This window comes from Mesocricetus auratus, unplaced genomic scaffold (assembly GCF_017639785.1).
Source record: "Mesocricetus auratus isolate SY011 unplaced genomic scaffold, BCM_Maur_2.0 Super-Scaffold_4256, whole genome shotgun sequence".
Classification (NCBI taxonomy): Eukaryota; Metazoa; Chordata; class Mammalia; order Rodentia; family Cricetidae; genus Mesocricetus; species Mesocricetus auratus.
The window spans coordinates 15,356,035-15,369,409 of record NW_024429182.1 but is presented as its reverse complement, the minus strand read 5'-3'; the positions used below and the strand labels follow the sequence as shown (position 1 = coordinate 15,369,409).

The 13,375-nt window shown below is 40.5% G+C and overlaps 1 protein-coding gene across 9 annotated transcripts in view; it reads left to right on the top strand.

Annotated features, from left to right (window-relative positions):
• The window catches only part of Gbf1 (golgi brefeldin A resistant guanine nucleotide exchange factor 1), a 125,858-nt gene that overhangs the window by 11,473 nt on the left and 101,010 nt on the right, over positions 1 to 13,375 (top strand). For all 9 annotated transcript variants that reach the window (XM_040743544.1, XM_040743533.1, XM_040743538.1 and 6 more), the window contains exon 3: positions 4,375 to 4,441. In XM_040743544.1, the coding sequence (XP_040599478.1) occupies positions 4,375 to 4,441 (67 nt within the window). The remainder of the gene's footprint in view (positions 1 to 4,374; positions 4,442 to 13,375) is intronic.

Here is a 13,375-nt window from a genome sequence, read left to right as displayed (position 1 = left end):
TGGAAAAGTGATGGAGGTAGATGCCCAGTATTAACCTCAGGCCTCCACATGTCTGTGAACACACATCCAAATGAAAATGAAGAAGGAAAAAAAATAACCATAAAACCAATGGCTGGTAAGATAGCTTAGTGGGTTACGTGTTTACTTCATTTAAAAATTTTTGTAATGATTTATCGTTTTTACTTAATATGCATTCGTGTTTTGTCTGCATGTATTTCTCTGAGAGAGTGCCAGGTCCCCAAGAACTGTGGTGATGTATTGTTTATGATCTAATAAAGCCACTAAAGATCAGTTTGCAAAGCCAGTCACTCTGTTAGCTATAGAAATTAGGCAGTGGTGGCACACACCTTTAATCCCAGGACTCAGGAGACCAGAAAAAGAATCTCTCTGGATTCAAGGCCAGAGTGAAAAGTAACAGAGTTCATGCCTTTGATCCCAGCACTTTGGATCACACACCTTCAATCCCAGCACTAGGGGATACAGGAGTGATATGACTGGGTGGAGAAAGAAATAAAAGGAGGAGACAGAAATTCAGAGCCCTTTGTCTCTGAGGATTCATGGGTACAGGATTGCCATTTCAGCTGGGTAGAGGTAAGATCTCCTGGCTTGGCTGCTTCTCTGATCTTCAGCTTAAAGCTTGAACCCCAGTATCTGTTACTTGGTCTTTTATTTATTGTGTTACATATTGGCGCCTAGTGTGGGGCATGAACCCACAACCCTGGGATTAAGATCATTGTGAGCTGTCATGTGGATACTGGAAATTGAACCTGGGTCCTCTGGAAGAGCAGCGAGTGCTCTTAACTGCTGAGCCATCTTTTCAATATTGCCACATATTTATTAATCTGTTTTTTATTTATGTATATGTGTGTGCGCACGTGTGTGTGTGTGTGTGTGTGTGTGTGTGAGAGAGAGAGAGAGAGAGAGAGAGAGAGAGAGGGAGAGGGAGAGGGAGGGGGAGAGGGAGAGGGAGAGCACATGCCTGCACAATCCCAGAAGGTGTCTATTCTTCGAGAGGGAGGGAGGGAGGGAGAGAGAGAGAGAGAGAGAGAGAGAGGGAGGGAGGGAGGGAGGAGGAGGGAGGGAGGGAGGGAGGGAGGGAGGGAGGAGGAGGGAGGGAGAGGGAGAGAGGGAGAGCACATGCCTGCACAATCCCAGAAGGTGTCAACTCTTCTAGAGCTGGAGTTACAGGTGGTTATAAGTGGCTAGGCGTGTGGGTTCTGGGAATTAAACTCAGCTGCTGTACTGTCTCTCTAGTCCCTTTTATAAAGTAAGTTGATATTTGCCTAGAAACATCAGAAAGACTTCTAATTTCCTAGGGTTATAATTAGTTATCAAATTCATTCAAATTAGTTATTGATGATACATAGAGTATGGCTGGGTGATAATTTGGGCAGTGTAGTCTGCAAGCTTCCACATACAGAGCAGGTCATCTCTTGCCAATCAGATGAATAAGAAAGTTCGTTTTTTACTGTTAGGTCTCAGGAAGTCCTTATATCCATAAATGGGCTTAAACTGACCTGTAGAAGGATTTCTGACTCGTAGATAAAAGCCAGTATTCTTCACTTGTGAAATGGTTTTGTCGTTGTTCCAAAAGGAACCCTCCTGCCAACTGCTGTTCCTCCCTATAGTCCACATGATGTGTCCGCTCCCTGCTCTCGAGCTCTGTTGTTCTCTCTTGCTGTCTCCACTGTTCTGTCCCATTCTCCAGCTACCCTAGCCCTGGCCATGTCTAGGCTGTTTCTCTTTTCTGACTGCTCTGGACTCTTCTCTCTCTTATCCATAATAAAAACCTCATGGAATGGTCATATTGACAGTTTCCTTACTGTGCCTCCTCACATATAGTTTTAAAGTTAGCTGCTTGTTGTTAATGTTGTGTGCATATGTATATGTATATAAATGTATGTATGTGTATTTGTAGAATTGTGTGAGCAAAATTTGGCACAATTACAAAAACAAGTTTAGTGCTTTCTAACTAGTATTTTACTTGCTAAGTTGTCTCTTTAGCCCCCCAATCAGTATTTTTGAATAAACATGAGAACATTCCAAACATACTAAGTATTTCTCTTACTGGAGAAAAGGGTCCAGACCTCTTACTCCTCTGGTGGCTACATGGTGTCTCCCTCTGCTTCTCTTTCTCAGAATCCTCCTCGACTCCTAGTCCCACCTATCTTGCTTCCCTGTTGGCCAACAGTGCTTTATTCAAACCAATCAGTGCTTTATTCAAACCAATCAGACACATTTTTACAAAATGACATCTCCCAACAAATTTATTCTTGCCAAGTAAGAAAGTTTTAATATATACCTGTATCATGTGTATATATGAAATAAAAGTAGAGACATGTGGGTTCCTATACATACACACTTACATAAATGATGTCAGCCCCTTTTTTCACTTTTGTTTCCTTTTTGTTTGAGAAATTTAAAAACACCCTGGGGTGTCTAGATATGTAAACTAGGCTTACAAATAAAACATTTACTGATAATAAATCATAAAGAAATTTATTTAACCAGGCAGTGGTGGCTCATACCTTTAATCCCAGCACATGACTGGCAGAGGCAGGTGGATCTCTGTGAGTTTGAGGCCAGCCTGGTCTACAGGGCTAGTTTCACGACAGTTAGGGCTGTTACACAGAGAATCCCTGTCTCAAAAAACCAAACCAAACAAACAAACAAAAAGGTCTTTAAAAATCACTCTGTGAATCACTGAGATGACTTAGAGGGTAGAGATGCTCGCCGCCAAGCCTGACGCGCTACGCTGGATCCCCAGAACATAGAGGAAGGAGAAAAACCACTCCTACACGCTGTCCTTGAACTTTCACTCTTAAGTCAGGCGTGTGTGTGCCTGTACATATGCACACACAATAAATGTTTTAAAAATTCTTCGATATACATACAGTCTTGCCATTTATTAAAGATGAAAGCAATTTACATACTAATGAGGTTCTTGTACTTCTACTTCCATAAAGTCATGACTGAGTACTGCAGTGTGTAGAACATTGTCCTTGTTTTCAGAGTTGATAGCTATTTGATTTGATTTTATAATTTTTGTCTTTTTGTTTTTCATGATAGGGTTTCTCTGTGAAGCCTTGACTGTCCTATAGCTCTCTCTCTAGACCAGACTGACCTCGAAGTCACAGAGATCTACCTGCCTCTGTCTCCTGAGTGCTGGGATTAAAGGCGTGCGCCACCACTGCCCAGCTGAATTTATATTTTTTAATGCCGACAAAGCTGTTTTACATAATATGTAGTACAAAATGGCAGGAGTATATTTAGGAACATTTCAGAAATTGTTAGAAATTCTTTTGTGGTCTTTTTTCAAAGAATCATTTCATGATTTTATTTTTATTTTTTTAAATTTGTTTATCACATATACAGTGTTCTGCCTACATGCCAGAATAGGGCACCAGATTGAATTGTAGATGGTTGTGAGCCACCATGTGGTTGCTGGGAATTGAACTCAGGACCCCTGAAAGAGCAATCAGTGCTCTTAACCTCTGAGCCATCTCTCCAGCCCCGATTTTTTTAATGACCCTTGTCAGTGCACAAACAGTAATTTTTAAAACCAAACGTTCTAACATAACACAGTACAAAGATGTACTAATTTGATACTTACATGCTGAGGAATGACAGTTGAAAAGTTTTGAAATCTTTTTTCTAAACTTGCATTATTTCTAGAGGAGCAGAAAACAGCAGAAGTACTGCCACTCATACCACACCAGTTTGAAATCTGAGCTGATGTGTTTCAGGCATGCTCAGTGTGATGCCAGGTGTGGCAAAGTGCATGTTGTGTGATTAGCACAATGACTGCCAGCAGAGAAGTAAGGAAATGCATCATGGGGCATACTGCCCGAAACACCTTGGATTCACTTTGGTTTGAATTAAATTTTGGTCAATCTGTATTCAGGAATATTTTGCTGTTGCCAAACTTTCAGGACACTTCCCCGCCTCCTTGATATGTGACTCCCGAATGGGCTGAGTGGGCAGTGAGATGGCTCAGTGGGCAGGCGCCTGCCAGCAGGCCTGATGACTAGAGTTTGATCCCCAGGACCACACGGTGGAAGGAGAGAACCAAATCCACAAGTGTCCTCTCACCATCACATGTGGAGCACGGCATGCACATGCACACAAAATAAATAAAATGTGGTGAAAATGTCAAAAAGAATAAAAGGAACTGGGCTATAGGTTAGCATTGAAGAACGTAGGTAAGATCGCAGTGTCTCTGAATAGGAGAGTGAGGATCCATGGCTAAGTTTCTTTTCCTCAGAAGGAAAACATACTGACTTTTCTGGTTGGATTCAGAGAAAAAGTTTTGATCTTGCATTTTCTTTGTCCTATTTTGGACTAGTCATTTTTTCTTGACCTGTGATTCTCTAGGATGAAGAACGGGATCCTCTGCTGCACAGTTTCAGTCATCTAAAGGAGGTCTTAAACAGCGCAACAGGTAAGGTCCACATGTAGACAGACTTGTTTGGCCTAGTAAGAAATACATGTATTTGGTTTACTGCAGGGATAGACAAAATTTTCATATAAAGGATCGTATAAGGCAAGTAAATGAAAATAAAAGACCGTCTGTGAGTACTTCAGGCTTTGTAGGCTGTATGCAGCTGTGTGGCTCTCAGCTCTGCCCATGGAGCTCACTAGTCATAGTAAGATGTCCATGAGGAGTATGCATTTTCCTTTTTAAGAAGTGTGCAGGTCAGATTTGCCTCATGGATAAAGCTTGCCAATTTCTATTTCACTGCTTTCAGTCTTCCTATGTTCTCAGAATCCTTTGTCCTTTTATTTTCCTAATCAAATTAACTTTTTACAGTATTCATATTTGGAATTTTCTAAGTCACTTCCATATTTATTTTCCTTGTTAACTTTTACAGAAATGTGTGAAAGAGGCATGCATAACATCCCCTTTTTATGAAAGAAATTGATGCCTCGAGGTTTAAAGTGACTTACTTACCTGAAGGCCTGGTGATGTAGGTCAGTTTGTAGGGTGGTTATCTCCCATGAATAAGGCCTAGATTCAATCCCTAACACCCATAGAACTGGGTGTGCTGGCATTTGCCTTGTCTGTGATCTCAGGTCTTGGGAGGAGGCTCTGAGGCTCAGAAATTCAGTGTCATCCATTGCTATCCACCAGTTCTAGGCCAGCCTGAGGCACATGAGACCCTATCTCAAATGAAAACCGAAAGCCAAGCATTGCACTTAAGGTGGTTAGCTAATTCTTACAAGTGGAATGGAGTAAACTTTAGACTTTTGATACCTGCTTTTGTACTCTTTCCCATGTTGAACATTGTTTGGGTACATTTAATTAGAGGGGACTATATATACAAAGTACCTTTTATTGTGTGTGGGAGAAGAGAGTAATGGAAGAAAAAAGTCAATACCTGTGTGGTTTCTGTTATTGTTATTTATTTTTATTTATCCTTTTGTTTTCTTAAGGCAGTATAGACTAAAAGGGAATGCCTCAGAACTGTGTTCCTATGTTGTTTCTAAAGGGCTCTTGGAGTGTAACCTTGGAATGCTGTTTGGTAGTGGGATATCTCAGACCATAACTGAACAGTATTTAGACTTCAGCAAATTAAATAAACAGTAAATGAAAAAGTTCATCATTTTATGAGAAACACACGAGAAAGTTTGGAGAACATTCCTTAATTTCCCAAACATGCACTGAAGTTATCTATAAAGGAACAAAGTTCATTTAATTAAAACGTTTTTAAAATTTTAGTTTATGAGCCAAGTATGTTGGCTTACACCTGTAATCCAAGCACTCAGGATGAGACAGAAGGAGTGCCATGAATTTGAGGCAGATGTGGGCCACATAGTAAATAACACCACATAGGTATGAGACTTTCTTCCTTTATGGTCCTCACATTCACTGGACAAGGTACTTTCTGTGTACATTGACTTCCAGGAGAGTGGGCTACACAAGAGATATCCTGTCTTAAACAAACAAGCAAGCAAACATACAACCTAGATAGAGTAGTACAGACTTGTAATCTTAATAGAGGAGCCTCAGGCAGGAAGATTGAAAGTTTGAGACTTGTCTAGGCTATGGGCAACTTACTGAGACCCTGTCTCAAAACAAAAAAATACACATGGATCAGTAATACAGCTCAATGGTAGTTTACTTGGGTTCCATCCCTAGTGGCAAACAAACAAACCAAAAAGAACTAGTTAGAAAAATCAATGTAAGCTCAGTGATTAACATGAGTTCTTCCAGTACTCACATTGGTCCAAGAACACATGTAACTCTTTCAGTGCTGACATTACAGGCATGTGCTACTAATCCTAACCCAAAAATTTCCTCCTTTTTTCTTTTTGTAAGCAGAGGAACTTTTACAAACATAAGTGCATACATACATTTCCTGTACAAGGAATTAAGAACCTTGTCTCCAGTGAGGCTGGCTAAGCTCATACCAGTTATTCTCACAGATATATATCTTTGAAAATATTTGTAGTCAGTATTTACACAAACTATGATGACTTCATTTCCTATAATCAAGAGTACAGAATTTGTATATTGTTACTTTGTCGAGAAAAGTATCAGTGAGGGGGACTTGATTGTTCTCCTCAGTCATCAGTGGCTCTTAGATCATTTCAGGGGTTCTTCTGGAGTTAAAACAGATGTATGGTTACTCTGAGGAGTTTCGTTGGGAGTGAAGAAAATGTTTTATGGTTGTTCAACTTGGAAAGTATATTAGAAACCCTGAGATATATGCTTTACAAGGATATATTTTATGGTATGTGAATTGTAGCTCAGAATGTGTTTTTCTTTAATGTAATTGGAGCTTTATTGTGCTGCCCGGGCTTGCCTTGAGTTTCTGGACTTGAGTGATGCGTTTGTTAACCTCCTGTGTAGCTGGCATGAGGGGTGTGCACCACTGCAGCTAGCTTTATAGTTCATTAAAAAAACCAAACGTAAGCTACAAAATCAGTGAATTCACATTTCTTAGGCCTCAGAGCTCTGGAGGGAAGACTTTGGGTGTAGTCATGGTGGAGCTTTGGACCCATTGCCCAGCAAAGGCAGCATAAGGTTCTGTTCAGCCTCTTAGCCACTTTGTCCTTCTGCGTCTCTCTCATTAACTCAGGGAAGCACATGGCTTTTATATTTAAATTTATTCAAGCTGTAATCTTTGACATTTGAGTTAGCTTTTAGTACAGTTTTGCATTTATAGTAATATATATTATGTATTTTCTCTATCCCCAAAGAATCCCTTTTAATCTTTTCCGGATGCAAATTTCAGGCTGTCTTGTCCCATCTCCCCTCTCTTGCTCTCTTTCCCCTCCCCCCACAGAGTGTGTTTGATCAGGTGTGGCAGGAATATCCACTGTCAAGCTGCGCCCTTTATATTAGTCAATATTATCCTTCTCCCCCCTCCCTGTCTGTCTGCTCCTTTGGGCTTTCCCAGTTGATTTATAATTTTGGAATTCTCATCGGAGTCTGTAATACAGTTTGTTCATTATTTAACCAAAACCTGTTTAATGAGCAGAGAGAGGCAATGTAAATGTTAGACATGTTGCAGTGATGTACCTTTGTGCTTCTCAGAACGGGTGGGTAGTTAACTCTGTGTTGCCTGCAGGGCTAGGGGTATCCTGGGCTTAGGGGCAAAAGGGCCACTGTGGGAGTAGGTAGTGGCCCTTTTGTCCCTAAGTGGCCTTTGTGTCTGCCCAAACCCTGCCATAGCTTTAGATTCCAATAATACATTTCCTTTCACCCTTGTAGTAATCTTATGGGACTCTGGCAAAACACTAGAGTTATGTTCAGCCTCATGGCTAGACCCTGTACAACATCTGTGGCATGGAATGAGGCATGAAAAGGAAGGTCAAATATCAGGGTCCTGATAAGTGCTCTTGGTTTTGGATTCAACGAGAGATGACAGTTGAGAAGAATGAGTCTAACTGACATGATCTGTGATCTTTGGTTAATTTTTTGCCAGACTAGGTAAGTCTTTGCAAGTCTTAGTACCCTTATCTAGTATAGTTTTATGGAATGAGCTTTATTCAGTTGTGATTTGTGGTATTTGTGTTTATTTTTATCAGATTTAGACTGCCCTTTTCCTTAGTCTTTAAGCACATCTCCCATATATGTGTATGTGTTCATGTATGTGCACGTATTTGTACAAAGGGATTCTTTGCTAGAAAAATCTTGGATTTACAGCAGAAAGAATTATTTTAAAAATGTCACAACAAAAGTTTCTTATAGGTTTTATCTGGGGGGAGTACTGGGGATTGTACCCATGCCCTTGTACATGGTAAGCAAGTACTCTACCACTGAGTGAGCTACATCCCAGCCTTGTTTTTATTTATTTGTTTGTTTATTTATTTAGACAAAGTCTTACTATATAACTCAGACTGACTTCAAACTCAGAATTCTCTTACCTCCACCTCCCAAGAGATGGGATTATAGGTGTTTGCTACCATGCCCATCTGGGACCATCTCTTAATGGCATTAAAGCCTTCAGGGCAAGGCTTGAGGAAGACTTCTTTTTTTCAGTTTTGTGTGGGCATTCTCACCCCCTCCCCGTGTGTGTGTGTGTGTGTGTGTGTGTGTGTGTGTGTGTTTGGAGTTAGTTCCAGACTTTTTTAGACTTATGTACTGTTTTGATTATCAGACAAGGGAGTCCAGTATACACACAATGGGACTATTCTTGTCTTCTGAACCTTTTCTTTTTCATTCTCTGAGATTTGGATTCTTTCTTTTCCTGAGTTATTGGATTGCTTCTTGCCATATTTCCTGAATACCTGCTATGAGCCTGGTGTTTTCCTTAGGCACTTAGGCATTGAGTCTATAGTAACTGAGAGAGCATGCAAGAGAGTGAGAACCACAGTGTGTGAGGAGAACCGAATATGTTACAAGACCAATGGCTCTGACCACTGTGAAGCTACTTGCGGTCTCTGTTCTATTGCGTGTGATCCTCACCAGGTATGGAGAGGATGACAGCGAATGAGAACAGTTTGCTGTCACCTTTCTCTATTCCCCCTCTCTCTTGATTTGCTATTACTGTTCAGCACGGGGTGGTCTTCCCAGTGCTGGGATTACAGGTTTGTGTTGCCATGTTCAGCTTGCTGCCATCTTTTCTTGTTTCTTTGAGTAACAAACAAGTCAAAGAGAATGAGCAAAAATTGTGTTTTTCAATTTGGCTTTTCATGTAAAGCTATTATGATTAAAACTTAGATGTTTCCAAAGGCATCAGTGGATTGCACAGAATACTTCTTAGGGATGGGATATTTCTTTACTGAGCTAACTGGGATAGCAGGAACTAACATACTTGAATATAAGAGGCAGAAGCAGGTGCCTGGAGAAAGTGAATGTGTTGGGCGTTTATTTAAATATAGTTTATCTTGGACAAACACACCTGTAGGGTACAGTCTGTCTCAAGCTTTTTGAATTCAGAATCTGAGCTAGGAGGTTTGGTACATCTACCCTCTAGAGGTTTCAGAGAACATTTAAACAGAGTCTGGAAGCCAACCAGGGAGGAACTATGACTTAACACCTGTCTGGCCTAGGCATCTTAGACATAGCTGCCTAGGTAGGAAAAAAAAACTATTTAAGAATGCTCATACCTCAGATTTTATTTGGAAGAGGAGAGAAAAGAGATTTTAGGAGTTATTGTCAGGAAAAAGATTTAATACATTATATGAAAAATTGCTAGATTTATTTTCTATATTGATGGAATGTGTACATTCATTTTTTTCTACAGGTATTTAATTGTTTGAGGAATAGCAGAATAAGTAATATATCATTAGCCAGCATATGAGGAGTGATAAATGAGTTGATGACTTTGTTTCACTTGGAATTGACATGAACTTTTTATTTTCATGTAGTATCTGGCTATGTAACCCTGGGTGATGGAATTCACTGTGTAGACCAGGCTAGCTTGGCACTCATAGATGTCTACCTACTTTTGTCTTCTGAGTGCTGAGATTAAAGGCATGTACTACTATGCCTGGCTAGAATTGAACTTTTGAATTGTCCAAGGTATAACAGAAAACTGCTTTTTTCTTTACAAGAAATTAAGGAGCCAAGTTTGGCAGATAAATTTATATAAAAGACTGAATATTCGAAGGGTCAAAGTTGGGCAAATGTATGTACTTTCTATACCCCCTTTTTACTTTGTTGGTTTGTAATAGAACATAAGACCATTTGTAATAGAACATCAGACCATATGTTTATGTACACACACACACTCACACTCACACTCACACACACACACACACACACACACACACACGCGCGCGCGCGCACGCACCCATAAGATTGATGAATATTTTGGAATATGGCTTGATAGCTTGGCAAAATGCCTATAGTTCCAGCTGTTTGGGAGGTAGAGGCAGGATTGCTGAAGCCCAGCAGTTCAAAGCATGATTGAATAACAAAATGAGACCTTGTTTAAAAAAAGGATATGAGACCCTGCTTAAAAATAAGGTGGAGGGGCTGGAGAGATGACTCAGAGGTTAAAAGCACTGACTGCAGTTCATGTAGGCAGAACAATGTATACATAATAGATAAACAAATCTTATAAAACAAATTGAAGATAGCCTGGCAGTAATGGAGCACACCTTTAATCTCAGCACTTGGGAGGCAGAAGCAGGCAAATCTCTGTTGAGTTTGAGGCCAGACTGCACATGTGACAGCCCTTCATAACTTGGCCTACATGGGCAGCAGTGTTAACAGGGTTTCACTGTGTTTTGTAGCCCTGGCTGTCTTGGATCTCACTCTGTAGACCAGCCATAATACCTGGATATACATAGCAGTCAGGATCAAGTCTGGTTGGTAGGAATTTATGTTGTTCTCTATGATACAGAGGTTTGTAACTAGTAGTAGTAGTAGTAGTAGTAGTAGTAATAATAATAATAATAATAATAATAACAGCAACACATTGTTAATATCTTAGTTCTCAAAAACAGAGGCAAAGGTACCTGAGTACTTTGTAGCATAGTTTGTAGACGTTGTAGCAGGATGGTCTGTGTTAGGTGTCACGGTCATGGGGGTTGCTTTCATTGCCTTTGTCCTCTTTAGCACATCTATCTCTTGAGGCCTGATATATCTCCCCCATATATGTACAACTTGCTGTGTCAGCAATCAGTTGAGTCAAAGCAGGGAAAGCCAGCTGTTCTTTTGTTTTTAACAAGGAGGCAGGCAGATTCCCTTTCTTCCACACCCACTCAAACTCAGGGCAAATGCCAGGAGGATTTCTGAGAAAGCCACATGTTTGAAGTCCAGTCAATATGTAGCTTTTAAGGAGGAAAGGTAGTGAAGAGTTTGTTTTAGCCTCCCCTGATTTTTGAAATAGTGTAGGGTATGTTTATGGAAAGAACGAATACTTTTTTTCTTCTCCTGATAGCCATTAGAATAGAGTTAGATATATAGCAAAATACAAATTAGAACCTTCAGCTCAGATCTCTGTGGAAGCTTGTAGTAGGTAGGGAGCTCTGACTACTTTATGTTCTCAGATTTGCCTCAGGAAGTCAACAGACAGCTATTACCCATTTTTGTTTGTTGTATAACCTTTTGGACTTAGATGGACAAGCTCCTGGATGCCTCTCCCTGCACATCTCTTCTGGAACACCAGGCTTCTGTTAACACTGCTGCCCCTGTAGGCCAAGTTATGAAGGGCTGTCACATGTGCAGAATACAATTCTTTGTTCCACGCTTATTGAGCAATTACTTGTCAGTTTGTGGAATTCACATTATTTCCTCAAGTTTCTGGCCTTGTGTACACTGTGGATATTTTGGAAGTAGCCTGATAGACTGTACATCAGAAGGCAATAAATCGGCATTGGATTGTGTGGAAAGGCAGGGCCAGATGTAGTGTAGGAGGAGGAGCCTTCTGTAGTCACCCATGCAGCTGCTTCCTCATATCCCATATTTCAGAAGGCAGCTTAAGAACTGGAGGATAAGGGTGGATGGCGACATTAAGTAAAGAGGTAAAGGATAAAAGGGCTTCAGTGTTGTTTAGGATTGGCTTTGATTAGGAAAAGTACTTAAAAGTAGGAGCAAATAAGATTTCCCTGATACTGGTAAGGATTTTTCTATTAGTTATTTTTGTTTTTAAGTAAAACAATTAATCAACAGAAAAAAAAACCTGGAAAAAAACTCATTCCACATGAAGGTTCATTTCTTTGTGTAAACAACAGATTTAAGGAAACTGGCCCCTGTAATGAGTCTTTCTCTGTCCTGCCAGCCCGCCCCCAAATACAGACATGGAAACTTCTTATAGTTATGAAAGCTCAGCCTATAGCTTAGGCTTGTTCCTAACTAGCTCCTATAACTTAAATAAATTAACTAAATGTTTATAACTACATTATAGGTAAAACAAATTAACTCACTTATATTAATCTATGGTCTATCATATGGTATAACCTCTCCTATCTTGTATCTCCTGTTTTCTCTCTGTGTCTCCTGGCTTTTCCTGTCCCTCTATTCTTCCTCTTCTTCCTTTCTCTCGCTGGAAATAGTTATTGGTCGTTCAGCTCTTTATTAAACCAATCACAGCAATATATCTTTACACAGTGTACAGATATCACACAACAGGCACCTGGGGCTGGAGAGGTATCTCAGTGGTTAGGAGTACTGGCTGTTCCTCTAGAATTTAATTCCCAATACCCACATGGCAGGTCACAATTTTCTGTAACTCTAGTTCCAGGGAATCCATGGCACTAGGCATGTACGTGGTGCTCATATATGCATGCAGACAAAATATACATACACATAAAAAATAAAAATAAGATGGGCAAAGGAGTTAAGAGTGGGCTGGTTTAACCCACAGAAACAGTTGACCTGAACAAGGGGGAGCTCTTGGACTCCAGATTGATGGCTGTGTGGAAAGCATGGGACTGACCCAGACCCCTTGAATAGGTAATCTATGGGGCCTTGGGTAGTATTTATCCCTGGTGTACAAATAAACTTTGAGTGCCCATGCCACAATATGGGAGGCTCTCTCAGCTGGGACTCTTGGGGGAGGGCCTAGGCCCTGCCTTGGATCAAATGACAGTTACTGGAGATCCACTATGGAGTGCCTCACCCTCCTTAGGGATTGGAGTGGAGATTGGGGACCTGGTTGGAAGGGGAGGGAGAGGGAGCTGGGATTGACATGTGAAACAAGATTGTTTCTAACCTAAATAAAAAATAATTAAAAAATAAAAATAAATCTTTTTTTTTCTCTTCTTCAAGACAGGGTTTCTCTGTGTAGCCCTGCTTTATAGACTTGCTTCCAGACTGGCCTGGAACTCACAGAGATCCACCTGCTTCTGCCTCCCAAGTTCTGGGGTTAAAGGCTTGTGCTACCACACCTAGCACAAATAAAAAGGAAGAAAAAAAAAAAGAAAAAAAAACTGGCACCAGATTGACTTAACAGAACAGGAACTGAGATGGTGTCAT